This window comes from Scyliorhinus canicula, chromosome 17 (assembly GCF_902713615.1).
Source record: "Scyliorhinus canicula chromosome 17, sScyCan1.1, whole genome shotgun sequence".
Classification (NCBI taxonomy): domain Eukaryota; kingdom Metazoa; phylum Chordata; class Chondrichthyes; order Carcharhiniformes; family Scyliorhinidae; genus Scyliorhinus; species Scyliorhinus canicula.
The window spans coordinates 125552900-125569367 of record NC_052162.1 but is presented as its reverse complement, the minus strand read 5'-3'; the positions used below and the strand labels follow the sequence as shown (position 1 = coordinate 125569367).

At 46.5% G+C, this 16468-nt stretch overlaps 1 protein-coding gene across 1 annotated transcript in view; it reads left to right on the top strand.

Annotated features, from left to right (window-relative positions):
- LOC119951195 (gastrula zinc finger protein XlCGF26.1-like) overlaps positions 1-16468 on the top strand; it is a 43077-nt gene that overhangs the window by 10086 nt on the left and 16523 nt on the right. The window contains exon 3 of the mRNA XM_038774219.1: positions 9088-9476. Coding sequence (XP_038630147.1) covers positions 9088-9476 — 389 coding nt within the window. The remainder of the gene's footprint in view (positions 1-9087; positions 9477-16468) is intronic.

Sequence of the window (16468 nt, the reverse complement as noted above, 5' to 3'; positions counted from 1 at the left end):
CCGACTGGCTCCTTTGCCAATTACCTTGGAGCAGTCATTTTCAAATCCAGCGGCACGACCCGTGGGTGGGTCCTGGGCGGGTATCGGGAGGGTCGTGCCGTGGCATTCCGGATCACGGGAATTGGTGCTCAACGGTGCAACCGGCTTTTAGAATGCCGGCTGTTCCCTGCGTAGGTGCCCCCTCAGCAGTGTGCAGGCCCGGAGCCCAGCGGGGTAGAACGTGGCCTCCTGATGTCAGTGCGCTGACCCAGGAGCAGAATTTTTTTTTTAATTGCTGGAGTCTTCTGACTCGCATGGTGGCAGACAGCAGGCCACACTGACATCACGTACTCTGGGCGGACAAGAGTGATTCTTCCATTTTGAGCTCCAGGGCCTCTGGTGAACAACCCATAAAGAAGAAATAGAGAGACCTCCTTGTCTCTCTATTAGTGCAATGCCCATGGCAGTTTCCTAACTGGGGCACAGGTCCAGTTATTCTCAGGTAAATTCAGCCCTCAGCTCTGTCTCCTGGCTCTCATTGACACGAGCAACAGAGACAGAAAGGTGCCCGAGGCTCAAATGGGAAGCCAAAACTTGTGGCTCTAAACCGAGACTTCAACATTTGTCAACCAAATCCATGTTATTTATACTGGGGTTTCTATTATTACCGTGCCACCCCTTTTCATGTTACATTGATGTGCTTTAGGGAAAGTGGATGAAAGAAAGAAGGAACAAAGCAGCATAAAGATGAATACTTGAGGTATGCGTTATTTATTGTACCACTGCAAATCAGGATTCAAAGTGTGTTATATGCAGGGAAGCAGTGGGAAATGAAAGTTTAAAACCCTCAAAACTTCAAAGACATTTGATGACGAAACATGGCGAGTTTGAGGATAAATGTCTTCATTTTTTTCGAAGGATGCAGTGAGATCTTAAATAATCTGAAGTCATTATCAGGAATGAAACATTGAATAACAAAGCAAGTGAGATCGTGGGGACCAAGCAGGCTCACCTGTCACATTAAAGGTCAGTGAAAATGGTGGGTCGCGAAGGTCGGCCATTGAGAGTCACATAGGTCAGCTGACGTGGCTCGCATAGATCGGCCAACATGGGTCGCAAATTTCGGCCGATGTGGGTCACGAAGATCAACTGGTTGACAAAAATGGGTACTAAGTAAAAACTTTGAAAAACACTGCCTTAGAGGGACTCACTTTTTGTTAAAGAGCCTGTCAACCCCTCTTATCCGCTATCCTTAATGTGCATCAGTCTAATCAAGAAAAGTCAACAAAAATCAAATATTTTTCCTGATAAAAGTTTATTAATGAAACCGAGCATGGTTATAAAAAGCAGAAAATGAGTTGAGACTCAAAGACTGCCAGAGTAAAAGGATATTTACAATGTCCTGGACCCAAATGGTTTCTCTTCGGCTCCCCAAATGGTTTCTCTTTGGCTCCTCTGTACCCTGTTCCTGTGACTCCCCACTTTGGGTGTAGGGCACATTCACCCTGTTTGGGGATCGATGAGTATGGAAGTTCTACGTGTTTAGGTTTGGTGATGTCAGTACATTGTAGTCACTAAAAAGAGTGGTGATTCCATGGAGAATAGTTGGAGTCAGCCACTTTATCATAATTGGCTGTTGGACTTCACCTCATTGATACATTTGTGTAATTAATATTTTGTACTGTACATAAGCTCGGTAATGAAATATCTTCAATAGCATCTCCCTTTAAGTGTCAGATACTCTAACGTAGCTTTAGACTTGGATAACAGCTTTCAGGGCCACTGGATTTCTCGATGCACTTTCCAGCCAATTATGTACTTTCTGAAGTGTAGTCACTGTTGTGTAGGAAACGTGGCAGCAAATTTTGGCAAAACAAGATAGGAACATAGGAACAGGAGTATGCCATTCAGCTCTTTGAACCTGCTGCCCAATTCTATAAGATCATCGCTAATCTGGCTGAGATCTCAACTCCACTTTCCTGTCTCACCCCCATAACCCTTGTCTCCTTTGTCAATAATCTGTCTAACTCTGCCCTGAATATATTCAATGACCCAGCCCCACTGTTTTCTGATGAAGAGAATTCCACAGACTTAACACCCTCTGTGAGAAACATATTCCCCTCAATCTCCATCTGAATTGTGGACCTCATATTTTTTTTTTATAAATAATTTTTATTGAAGTTTTTACAAAATACAAAATATAAACATCATAACTCTATTAACGTACACCCGCGGTAACACCCCGTAAACAGTGCCCCCCAGCTGCAAGAGCAACTTCAAACAATAGGAAAAAAACCCCAAAATAAAACAGAAACCAAAAGACAGAGAAAAGAGAAAAAGAAAAAAAAACAAGGGAGAGAGCTAGCACCCTCCACAAACCCATGTGTACAGTTTTCCCTCCCCCCCCCCCCCCGTCCTTACCCCCCCCCCCCCCCCCGGTATGCTGCTGCTGTCGGCCTATTTCCTTACCGTTCCGCCAGGAAGTCCAGAAAGGGCTGCCACCGCCTGAGAAACCCTTGTACTGACCCCCTCAGGGCAAATTTCACCCTCTCCAATTTAATGAACCCCGCTATATCTGAGATCCAGGCCTCCACGCTTGGGGGCCTCGCATCCTTCCACTGGAGCAAGATCCTCCGCCGGGCTACTAGGGACGCAAAGGCCAGGACCCCGGCCTCTATCGCCTCCTGCACTCCCGGCTCCACTGCCACCCCAAAAATTGCGAGTCCCCAGCCTGGCTCGACCCTGGATCCCACCACCCTCGATACCGTCTTTGCTACCCCCTTCCAAAACTCCCCCAATGCTGGGCACGCCCAAAACATATGGGCGTGGTTCGCTGGGCTCCCCGAGCACCTAGCACACCTGTCTTCGCCCCCGAAAAACCTACTCATCCTTGTCCCGGTCATGTGGGCCCTATGCATCACCTTGAACTGTATGAGGCTAAGCCTCGCACAGGAAGAGGAGGAATTCACTCTCTCCAGGGCATCCGCCCATGTCCCCTCCTCAATCTCCTCACCCAGCTCCTCTTCCCATTTACCCTTCAGTTCCTCCACCGAGACTTCATCCACCTCCTGCATCACCCGGTATATGTCCGAGATCCTCCCTCCACCGACCCACACCCCCGAGAGCACCCTATCCTGCACCCCCCGTGGAGGCAGCAAGGGGAACCCCTCCACCTGCTGCCTGGCAAACGCCCTCACCTGGATGTACCTAATCATGTTCCCCGGGGGGAGCCCAAACTTCCCCTCTAACTCCCCCAAGCTCGCGAACCTCCACTCCACAAACAGGTCCCTCAACCTCCTAACCCCTGCCCTGTGCCAGCCCCGGAATCCGCCATCAATGCTCCCTGGGACGAACCGATGGTTCCCCCGTATCGGGGCCTCCATCGAGCCCCCCATTTCTCCTCTGTGCCGTCTCCATTGCCCCCAAATTTTGAGGGTAGCCGCCACCACCGGGCTCGTGGTATACCTCGTTGGAGGGAGCGGCAACGGCGCCGTTACTAGCGCTTCCAGGCTCGTGCCCACACAAGATGCTGCCTCCATCCTCTTCCACGCTGCCCCCTCCTCGCCCATTACCCACTTACGCACCTTCGCTGCGTCAGCCGCCCAGTAGTACCCACAGAGGTTGGGCAATGGCAGCCCCCCCCTATCCCTGCCTCGTTCTAGGAACACTCTTCAAACCCTTGGAGTCCCATGCGCCCACACAAATCCCGTGATACTGCTGTTGACCCTCCTGAAAAAGGCCTTTGGGATAAAGATCGGGAGGCACTGGAACACGAACAAAAACCTCGGGAGCACCGTCATCTTGACGGACTGCACCCTCCCCGCCAGTGAGAGCGGTAACATATCCCACCTCTTAAACTCCTCCTCCATCTGCTCCACCAACCTTGTGAGGTTGAGCTTGTGCAGGGCCCCCCAACTCCCAGCCACCTGGACCCCTAGGTACCTGAAGCTCTTCCCTGCCTACTTCAGTGGGAGCCTACCAATCCCCTCCTCTTGATCCCCCGGATGCACCACAAACACCTCGCTCTTGCCCAGGTTCAGCTTATACCCCGAGAAACCCCCGAATTCCCCGAGGATCCTCATCACCTCCGGCATCCCCCCCACCGGGTCCGCCACATACAGCAGCAGGTCGTCCGCGTACAGTGACACTCGATGCTCCTCCCCACCCCGCACCATGCCCCTCCAGTTCCCTGACTCCCTCAATGCCATGGCCAGGGGCTAAATTGCCAACGCGAAGAGCAAGGGGGACAGGGGGCAACACTGTCTCGTCCCCCGATGCAGCCGAAAGTACTCTAACCTCCTCCTATTCGTGGCTACACTTGCCATCGGGGCCTCGTAGAGCAGCCTCACCCACCAAATAAACCCCTCCCCAAACCCAAACATCTCCAACACCTCCCACAAGTATTCCCACTCCACCCTATCGAAGGCCTTCTCCGCGTCCAATGCCACCACTATCTACGCCTCCCCTTCCACCGCCGGCATCATAATAACATTGAGGAGTCTTCGCACATTTGTGTTCAGCTGCCTTCCCTTCACAAACCCCGTCTGGTCCTCATGTATGACCCCCGGCACACAATCCTCTATTCTAGTGGCCAGGGTCTTTGTCAGCAGCTTAGCGTCGGCGTTCAGCAACTAAATCGGCCTATATGATCCACACTGCAGAGGGTCCTTGTCCCGCTTCAGGATCAAGGAAATCAGCGCCCGCGACATAGTTGGCGGCAAAGCCCACCCCCACCCCCCTCCATCCCATGCCTCGTTAAAGGTCCGGACCAACAGGTCCAAATACTTTTTATAGAATTCCGCCGGAAACCCATCCGGCCCCGGCGCCTTCCCCGACTGCATGCTCCCTATCCTTTGACAACCTCCTCCAACTCGATCGGCGCCCCTAGTCCCTCCACCCGCTCCTCTTCCACCCTCGGTAAACGCAACCTGTCCAGGAAGCGCCCCATTCCACCCTCCTCCACCGGGGGCTCAGACCGGTACAGTTCCCCATAAAAGTCCCTGAAGACCCCATTGACCTCTACCCCCCTATGCACCACCTTCCCGGCACTATCCCTCACTCCCCCAATCTCCCTGGCCGCGTCTTGCTTCCGGAGCTGGTGCGCCAGCATCCTGCTCGCCTTCTCCCCGTGTTCATACACCGCCCCCTGTGCTTTCCTCCACTGGCCTTCTGCCTTTCTAGTCGTCAGTAGGTCAAATCTGGCCTGAAGGCTACGCCTCTCCCCCAGCAATCCCTCCTCTGGGGCCTCCGCATATCTCCTATCCACCTGCACCATCTCCCCTATCAGTCTTTCCCTTTCCCTCTGCTCCCCCTTCTCCCTATGGGTTCGGATGGAGATCAATTCCCCCCTCATCACCGCCTTCAATGCCTCCCAGACCATCCCCACCCGAACCTCCCTGTTATCATTGGCCTCGAGGTATCTCTCAATACACCCCTGGACCCGGTGGACCTCATATTGATAAACTGTGTTCCCTGGTTCTAGTCTCTCTCATCTTTGGAAACATCCGCCTAATTTCCACCCTATTAAATCACCTCAGGATTGTAAATGTTTCTATAATATTACCTCTCCTTCCTCTGAACTCCAGTGGTTAAGGTCCTAACATGTTCCACCTTTCTGCATAAGAGAAGGACTTCATCCTGAGAATGAATCGAGTGAACCTTCTCTGAACTGCTGCTAACACAATTCAATTTTTGTGTTTCAAACAAAGTGAAGAAATAGTGCACAATATTGCAGATGTGGTCTCACCAAGGCCCTGCACAGCTGTAACTTTCATTCCCCTTGTGGGAAACACGAATGTTTCTGTTGTTTTCCTAATCACTTAATGTACCTTCATATTAACATTTTGTGATTCCTGCACCAGGACACCCAGATCCCTCTGTAATACTGAGTATTGAAATCTCTCTCCATTTAAATAGAATTGTGTTTCTCTATTCTTCTTGCCAAAGTGAACATAGTCAAATTTCCCCACATTATATTCCATCTGCAAATTGTTGCCAACTCACTTAACCTGTCTGTATCTGTGTGTAGTCTTCCGACAACCTATTGACAGTTAACAAAATCCCACAAACAGCAAGAGGATAATAATGATCTGTTTTAATGATGTTGATTGAGGGATATGTATTGACCAGGACACCGAGGTTAACTTCCCTGCTCTTCTTCAAAAAGAGCGATGTGGGATATTTTATATTCACCAAAGGAGGAAAATGGGACCACAGTTTCACATATCATTTGGAAGATGGCACCTGCAAAAGAGCAGCACTCCATCAGCACTGTACTAGAGGGCAGCCGTGGGTCTTGTTCTCCAATCCAGATTGAGAAATGAACCCAGAACCTTTGGAACTCAGAGGCAGGAGGGTTATCCACTGAGCCCTGACTGACAGTGAAGGTGAAGAAGACTGAGAGGAAACATATGTGGAGCATCAAAACCATCACAGACAAGATGGACCTGATGGCATGTTTATTTGATGCCAATTCTGTGTCATTTCTAACAGTGGAACATTTCAGACTTGGAATTGTTGATTTCACACCAATGGATTTGTTTGGGTGTGATGCTGAAAGTGAACTGTTTTATTGTAAAATAATTTCCCTGAATGAATGTGGAGAGATCACAAACAGCTGTTCTTAAAAAGACACTGATCACCCAGCAATCAGCAGACCCAACTGAACTGCAGGAAGGACATGACACGTTGTGCAATTTAAATTTGGTTCATTTGACCTAAATCCAGAATTTTAAACCCCATCTCAGTTACAGGGGTTTCTAACATCAGCAAATATAAGCCACAACCTTCAGCATGAATAATGTTTGGTACAGCAACAATAGCAGAATCATTCTTTGTCTCAAACAATAAATCTGTGTCCCCAATCTCTACCTCCTCCCTACTGGTTGTAACACTACTTCATCCCACAATCCTCCTCCTGCTTTTCTCCTAATTCTCCTCTCCTGATGGTGCTGACTCTCGGGTTCAGTTTCACTCTCACCTATTGCCCTCCCCAATATGTCACCCAGGTATCTAAATCTTTACACCTGAAGTTAACAAGCTGTTCTGCAAAGGGAGACGTCACAGTCAAATCCAGTGACTTTGTGTCAGGGTTGGTTCAATGCTCCTCCCGTATCCCCACTTTTCATCCCAGTCCCAGGATTTTGGAGACTGGGCTCCAGGTGAGTAATGGCGGCCGCAGCTCCCACAATTCCCCCGCACTGGAGAAACTGCTCTATCCACCGAGTGGGTAGGCGGCCCGGGACTGCGCATATCCAAGCGAGAAGGGAAGCTGTGCATGTGCAGGAAAGAGTCAACAGCCTGACCTTCCTGCTGAGGTGTTAGCCAATGGGAATAATTGGCGGACCGGAAGGACTCTGGTCTTCCAGCCAATCAGTGCGCCGGATTTGTATGAATGAAAATTGAGCTTCACAGACGGAAACTGTCTCCTGTCTTCAACATCTGTGAGTAAAACACTTTCTTTTCTCCCCCTTTCCATTTCTTTTCTGATTCTGACCTTCAACTGGTGACTTGCAGCAACTGAAGGGAAAGGAAGTGAATCCAGGGAGGGTGCAGACTCTGCAAAGCTTGGCCCAGGTCTCTCTCTTAAAGACATTGACATCCTTTTCTCCCTCAGCTTGACATTTATTTGTCTGGCTAAAAGGATGCTCTCTTTCCTCATATTCACAATTAAAGGGCTGGTTTCCCCAGGAGATGGCTGACATTTAAAGGTCAGTAAATTAATACCGAACAGATATATGTCTAGTGTTATATAATACAGATTAGATATATTGATGGTTCTGTAATAAAGTACATCTAATATTATTTCTGGTTGTGTAATATTGTACTGCAGAGGGCAGCATGGCGGTGCAGTGGTTAGCACTGCTGCCTTACGGCATTGGGGACCCGGGTTCGGTCCCAGCCCTGGGTCGCTGTCCGTGTGGTGTTTGCAGATTCTCCCGTGTCTGCGTGGGTCTCACCCCCATAAACCCAGAAAGATGTTCAGGATAGGTGAATTGGCCATGCTAAATTGCCCCTTGAATGGAAAAAAAAATAATCGGGTACTCTGAATTTAATTTTTTTTTAATACATATATTGTACTGTAGCTATATTATATATTTCCAATCATCTCTTTTCTCGGAGGGTTGTTAGTCTCTGGATTTCTCTTCCACTGGGATCAGCGGATGATCTACCAATTTCTGATTGACAAGGAAATCGAGGGTTATGGGGAACAGGCAGGGAAATGAAGAATTCTCTACCCCAGAAGAGCGTGGCGCCTCAGTCAATAAGGATTTGCAAGATAGAGATTGATAGATTTCTAGATATTAAATATATCAACGGATGTGGGGCATAGTGTGGGAAAATTATGCTTATGTAGATCGGCCAATGATCTCATTGAATGGCTGAGCTGGTCCGAAGGGATGAATGGCCGATTGCAGCTCCTATTTCTTATGAACCTCCCAGTCCGAGAGATGAAGTGGATCTGTTGATCAGCCTGAATCAGCATCTTCAGGAGAATTGGGAGGGTGAATATTAGATACAGCAGAGTGAGAATGGAGAGAGAGTCTGTGGGATGGAGATTTACAGCTTTTGGGGAATGAGAAAGGAAAAAACGTTCCATAGAAACTAAAATTGTCTGTTCTGAATTTCTGCCCTGCACTAAATGTGATGTCTGTTCTGAATTCTACTTACAGGATATGAGAAAAGGAGGAATTACAGACAGACATCTCAAACCAAAAGTCCAGATCTCACAGTCACTCGATTATTAGGTTTGTGACTATCAACAGCCTTATAATCTGGAAGGAGAAATGTTTGTCTGCTTCAAACTATTTGAACCATCAGTGTGACTGGAAAGCACTGAGACACACAGGCACCTGAGTGAGAGTGTTCCAGTGCACTGACTGTGGAAAGAGCTTTAACCAGTTTCACAGCCTGAATAGTCATCGTACCATTCACTGCTGGGTGAAATCATCCACATGTGAGTGGTAAAGGCTTCAACTGCTTGTCCAACTTGGAGAGACACGAGGGCAAGCACACCATGGAGAAACCGTGGAAATGTGGGGATTGTGAGAAGAGATACAAAGCACCATCAGAGCTGGAAGCTCATCGACGCAGTCACACCGGGGAGAGGCCATTCATCTGCTTCCAATGTGGAACGGGATTTATTCTGCAATCCCACCTGCACAGACACCAGCGATTTCACACTGGGGAAAAGCCGTTCACCTGCTCTCAGTGTGGGAAGGGATTCAGTGATTCAACCACTCTGCAGAGACACCAGCGAGTTCACACTGGGGAGAAGCCGTTTACCTGCTCTCAGTGTGGGAAGGGATTTACTCAGTTATCCAGCCTGCGGACACACCAGCGAGTTCACACTGGGGAGAAGCCATTCACCTGCTCTCAGTGTGTGAAGGGATTCACTCAATTATCCACCCTGCAGATACACCAGCGAATTCACACTGGGGAGAGGCCATTCATCTGCTCTCAGTGTGGGAAGGGATTTCGTGATTCATCACACCTGCGGAGACACCAACAAATTCACAAGTGATTACAGGGGTTGATTTTGTTTCTGCTCTCATTTACATCCAGGACTGCATTTCGTTCACCTGACAGTTGGAAATGTTCGGAACTTTGCTTTCTGCTGGACTGACCGGTCTGACTAATGTGCCTCCAGTGGGCTGATGCTTTTCGGGCCTTGTTGCGATTTTGGCTTCAAATTGTACATGGATCACAGAGTGAAAGGGGGTTTGGAAGTTCGAAGATAATTATTTCTGTTTGGAAACCCCCAAAGCATGCCATGTTGCCATGAAGATGGCTATGGTGCTTACCTGGTTCTTTTGTCTAATTTCTCTGGGTGTTTCTCACAGAAGGATACTATCAGTATGAGAGGCACGTTGTCTGAGGTGGACGTAGAAACTGCATTAAATGGTATGTTCGGAGATAGGCAGTGGCTAATATTTAAGGAGTTATTACATATTTACCAAGGGGTCAGTTAACACAGCTAGCTGGACGGCCGCTTCGTGATGCGGCACAATGCCAACAGCGTGGCTTCAACCCCCCCTAGCGGCTTCGGTTATCCATGAAGGCCCAGTCTTGTCAACATTGCCCCTCAACTGAGGTGTGGTGAACCTCAGTTTAAATCACCACCAGTCAGCTCTCTCTCGCTCAAAGGGGAGAGCAGCCGATAGTCCTTTGGGAATTTTAGCGACTTTAAATTCAAATATTTACATTGAATATAGATTCTTTTCAGAAACAAAAATCAAACAGGAAAAGTGATGCAGGCATGGCTACAAGAAAGTTAAAGATTCCATTTGATCAAAGGAAGGGACCCATAAAGTGGACAAAATAGTAGCAAGTCTGAGGTTTCAGCGGCAGCATGGTGGCACAGTGGTTAGCACTGCTGCCTCACGGCACCGAGGTCCCAGGTTCGATCCCGGCTGTGGGTCACTATCCGCGTGGAGTTTGCACATTCTCCCCATGATTTTGTGGGTTTCACCCCCACAACCCAAAGATGTGCCAGGCAGGTGGATTGGCAATGCTACATTGCCCCTTAATTGGAAAAATGAATTGGGTACTCTAACTTTTAAAAAGCCTGAGGTTTCGGAACTTGTTTAGAATTCAGCAAAGGAGGATCAAGAAACTGATAAAAGAGAAAATAGAATATGAGAGCAAACTGGCGAGAAAAATAAAAACCGACTGGAAAAGCTCCTATAGGAATGTGAAAAGGAAAAAATTAGCAAAGACCAATGTGGGTCCATTCCAGGCAGAGACAGGAGAGTTTATAATGGGGAATAAGGAAATGGCAGAGAAACTAAACAATGTGTGTCTGTCTTCATGGAGGAAGACACATTAATTGCCCAAAAACACTAGCGAACCAAGGGAGTAGTGAGGACTGAAAGAGGTTAGAATTGGTGAAAAAATAGTATTGGAGAAATTAATGTGATTGAAAGTTAGTAAATCCCCAAAAGCTGATGCTCTACCCGAGTGTTGAAAGAGGCGGCTGCAGAGATAGTGGATACATTGGTGATTACCTTTCACAATTCTCTAGATTCTGGAATGGTTCCAGCAGATTGGAAGGTGGTAAATGTAACCCCACTCTTTAAGGAGAGAGAAAGAAAATGAGGAACCACAGACCCATTAGCCTGACATCCGTAGGAGGGAAAATGCTACAATCTATTATAAAGGATGTCATAAGGTACGAATTAGGAGCAGCAGTCGGCCACCCGGCCCCTCAAATGGCCGACTGCTGCCCCATTTCATCTGATTGTAGTATTTTTGTGAATCTTTGTTGCACCTTCTCCAAGGCTTCTATTTCCTTTTTCTAAATGGCGATCACAAATGTTTACAGTACTGCCTGTGTCATCTAACCCTGGTTCTAAACAGGTTTAACGTATTGAACAATTCTATCCCTCAAAAATGGCACCTTATTTATGGGCCCCACACTTTAGGAAAGATGTGAAGTTCTCTCAGAGAGGATGCAGAGGAGATTTACGAAAATGGCACCTGGGATGAGGGGCATCAGTTAATTGGAGAGACTGGAGTAGATGAAATTTCTCTATAGATCTATCCCTTTTCATTTATGTCCCTCAGGTGCCCCTTCAACTTCCTTTGGGAAACATTCCAATGTCTCTGCTTCGAATCCACTCGTAGGAAGTGGATTCCTGGTATTTACCACTCTTCTTTTAGTGCAAATGAGGCTCAGAAAACACAGAAGGAGACCAATCCACCCCTTGTGCCCATGCTGACTTTGAACATTATAAATAACAAGGTCAAGGAAGCCATTTTAAACTCTAATATGTGACAGGAACTTTATTTAAAAAGTAACACTGTATCAACCTAAATGCTTGAATAAGCTGCAGAGCAACATAAATTGTTTAAACTAAGAATTTATTTTATTATTTTGATCAACTACACATGTTTTGACCAATCTGGAATCAAGTATAAAGCTGATAATTCAATCCGATCATGATGAGTAAGAAAGAAAGCTATTGTCTTCCAGACTTGTCTTTTTGAATCAGTGGATCGTATAGTAACTAAATATATTAATTAAAGATTACTGTACTAATTAGCTACCCGTCAGTAACAGATGATTGAATAAGTACTGAGCCTTAATTGAACTACAATTAATGAATCAGTAATTTTCGTAAAAGACTGAGTTTTTTTACTGTAAACATATAAAACCTTAATTGCTGTGTATGTAAAGAATGTGCAATGAAGTGGGTGTCATGGTGATGCAGTGGTTAGCACTACTGCCTCACAGTGCTGAAGACACGGGTTCGATCCCCGCACCGGGTCACTGTCTGCATGGGTCTCACCGCCACAACACAAAAGATGTGCAGGGTAGGTGGATTAGCCACGTTAAATTGTCCCTTAATTGGAAAAAAGAATTGGATACTCTAAATTTATTTTTAAAAAGAATGTGCAATGAGGATAAATGTACTGGCAAGAGAGACCTTCAAGCTCTGATTAGCCTCAACATTTGAAACCGTACGAATAAGGGATTGTATAGAATCAGATAAAGGGATAGTATGAAACAGTTCTGTTGTATTCCTGTCTGAGATAATGAGAGAAGGTGGAGTCAGTAATTGGGGATCCAATTCAATTAATCTAGTGACCAAATTGACCAATTGTCATGTTACAACAGGCCCAACTCTGACGGGAGGTAATGGTCACTTTGGGGATAAAAGTAGAGGTTCTGAAGATCTTCCTTGCTGGCCAAGTACTGAAGATTCCTGAGGCCGGATTCCAAGGAAATTACTGTCAAAGGAGCCAGAGAGGGTTACGCTGCTACAGACTGATCACCCGCATGAAGTTGTAAAAGTCAATGCCTTAAAGTTGATCAGTGAACCTTTTTCGTTTAATAAACTTCTTTTTAAATTTACCATCCAGAGAACTTTGTCTTAATTGGTTAAAGTCTTGTCTGACCCAAAGTGAATTTATTAAATGGTAAGTTACGGGTGGCTGAAATCAATTAAGTTCCAGATAACAAGATCAGATAACAGAAATCTTCAATTTATAAACTTTCATTTCTATAGCGCCTTCCACAACCACAGGACGTCCCAAAGTGCTTTGCAGCCAATGGAGTGCCTTTTGAAAAACTCTTTATTTTTATTTTCTCACGGCAGACAGAAACAAAAGATTAAAATGGTTCGAATTGTCCACATCAATCATTGTTGACAGAAATATAAAAGACACAATATAACAAAGACACTTTTAGTTTGGAGAATCAAGTTACACGTACAGACAGGTGTCAATACAGCAGATAAACAAGAATTTAATGATGATAACTGGTCCGTATAAAAGTTGCTTCCTTACATAGAGCACCAGTGAAAAATGACCACGGAAATATATGGGAAAACACGGTTTTAAAAAAGGCCAATAAAATGTACATAATGAGTGTGGTTGGGTTGGGGGTGGGAGTGCTCTCTGTGGTTTAGTTCATGTGAAGAATATTCCTGTTACTGGCAGCCACCTTTGAAATAATGTTTGGCTCTGGGAGCGGAATGCATGTGGGATTCTGTCCATCTCAAATCGCTCTCTGACTTTGGATCACCAAGTTTCACAGGTTGGGGGAATGGGTTTCAGCTATTTGAGGACAACTCCCTTCATGACAGCAAAATCTGTAAAAGATTGCATTATTTTCTTCTTTCCATCCCTTCTGGAATTGTACCTCACAGAGCAGCTGGAGGGGGGTCTGTGGGATGTCCATGTACAACACCTCAGCCAATGGGCGGAATATCTTATCCCAATCTCTCTCAAATTTGGCCACAATCAGAATGTGTGGAAGTAATGATTTCCTGCAGTCTTTCCAGTAACTACTTGTAGAGGAGGAACCAATTCTTACAGTAATATGTGGTGTTCTGAAGTAGCTCGGAATGAGCTTCCATTTCTATTCCCTCCGGATATTTGGGTCGGTGACGAAATTGGTCTCAGGACAAGTTTGATCCCAGTCTTCCACCGGTATCTCCTGTTGCAGTTCAACCGCTGCAAGCATTGGAAACCATCCTGTTAAACAAGCCCAAAATGGGACTCTGTTTCTTTTCCATGAAATTGCCCCCTTCATGTTTGCAAAGAAAATGTTGTATCTGTACGTATGCTAAAAAGTTTAGTATTTGGAAGGCCAAATTCCCCTCTGATCTGCTCAAATGATTTTGGAGTATCTGCTGAAATATCTGGTGAAGGAAGTGAGAACATAGAACATAGAACGATACAGCGCAGTACAGGCCCTTCGGCCCACGATGTTGCACCGACATGGGAAGTCAAAAACTAAAGGCCATCTAACCTACACTATGCCATTATCATCCATATGCTTATCCAATAAACTTTTAAATGCCCTCAATGTTGGCGAGTTCACTACTGTTGCAGGTAGGGCATTCCGCGGCCTCACCACTCTTTGCGTAAAAAACCTACCTCTGACCTCTGTCCTATATCTATTACCCCTCAATTTAAGGCTATGTCCCCACATTTAGCCACCTCCATCCGCGGGAGAAGCCTCTCACTGTCCACCCTATCTAACCCTCTGATCATTTTGTATGCCTCTATTAAGTCACCTCTTAACCTTCTTCTCTCTAACGAAAACAACCTCAAGTCCATCAGCCTTTCCTCATAAGATTTTCCCTCCATACCAGGCAACATCCTGGTAAATCTCCTCTGCACCCGTTGCAAAGCTTCCACGTCCTTCCTATAATGAGGCGACCAGAACTGTACGTAATACTCCAAATGCAGCCGTACCAGAGTTTTGTACAGCTGCAACATGACCTCATGGCTCCGGAACTCAATCCCTCTACCAATAAAGGCCAACACACCATAGGCCTTTTTCACAACCCTATCAACCTGGGTGGCAACTTTCAGGGATCTATGTACGTGGACACCGAGATCCCTCTGCTCATCCACACTACCAAGAATTTTACCATTAGCCAAATATTCCGCATTCCTGTTATTCTTTCCAAAGTGAATCACCTCACACTTCTCTACATTAAACTCCATTTGCCACCTCTCAGCCCAGCTCTGCAGCTTATCTATGTCCCTCTGTAACCTGCAACATCCTTCCACACTGTCTACAACTCCACCGACTTTAGTGTCGTCTGCAAATTTACTCACCCAACCTTCTGCGCCCTCCTCTAGATCATTTATAAAAATGACAAACAGCAACGGCCCCAGAACAGATCCTTGTGGTACGCCACTCGTAACTGAACTCCATTCTGAACATTTGCCATCAACCACCAACCTCTGTCCTCTTTCAACTAGCCAATTTCTGATCCACATCTCTAAATCAGCCTCAATCCCCAGCCTCCGTATTTTCTGCAATAGCCGACCGTGGGGAACCTTATCAAACACTTTACTGAAATCCATATACACCACATCAACTGCTCTACCCTCGTCTACCTGTTCAGTCACCTTCTCAAAGAACTTGATAAGGTTTGTGAGGCATGACCTACCCTTCACAAAACCATGCTGACTCTCCCTAATCATATTATTCCTATCTAGATGATTATAAATCGTATCTCTTATAATCCTCTCCAAGACTTTACCCACAACAGACGTGAGGCTCACCGGCCTATAGTTACCGGGGTTATCTCTACTCGCTTTCTTGAACAAAGGGACCACATTTGCTATCCTCCAGTCCTCTGGCTCTATTCCTGTAGCCAATGATGACATAAAAATCAAAGCCAAAGGCTCAGCAATCTCTTCCCTGGCTTCCCAGAGAATCCTAGGATAAATCCCATCAGGCCCCGGGGACTTATCTATTTTCACCTTGTCCCGAATTGCCAACACTTCTTCCCTACGCACCTCAATGCCATCTATTCTAATAGCCTGGGTCTCAGCATTCTCCTCCACAACATTATCTTTTTCCTGAGTGAATACTGACGAAAAGTATTCATTTAGTATCTCGCTTATCTCCTCAGCCTCCACACACAACTTCCCACCACTGTCCTTGACTGGCCCTACTCTTACCCTAGTCATTCTTTTATTCCTGACATACCTATAGAAAGCTTTTGGGTTTTCCTTGATCCTACCTGCCAAAGACTTCTCATGACCCCTCCTTGCTCGTCTTAGCTCTCTCTTTAGATCCTTCCTCGCTTCCTTGTAACAATCAAGTGCCCCAACTGAAACTTCACGCCTCATGGTGGTTAGCATAAATGCTTCACAGCTCCAGGGTCCCAGGTTCGATTTCCGGCTGGGTCACTGTCTGTGCGGAGTCTGCACGTCCTCCCCGTGTATGCGTGGGTTTCCTCCGGGTGTTCCGGTTTCCTCCCACAGTCCAAAGATGTGCGAGTTAGGTGGATTGGCCATGCTAAATTGCCCGTAGTGTCCTAAAAAGTAAGGTTGGGGGGGGGGGGGGGGGGTGGGGGTTGTTGGGTTACGGGTAAAGGGTGGATACGTGGGTTTGAGTAGGGTGATCATGGCTCGGCACAACATCGAGGGCCGAAGGGCCTGTTCTATGCTGTACTGTTCTATGTTCTATCTTAACATAGGCCTCCTTCTTCCTCTTAACAAGAGATTCCACTTCTTT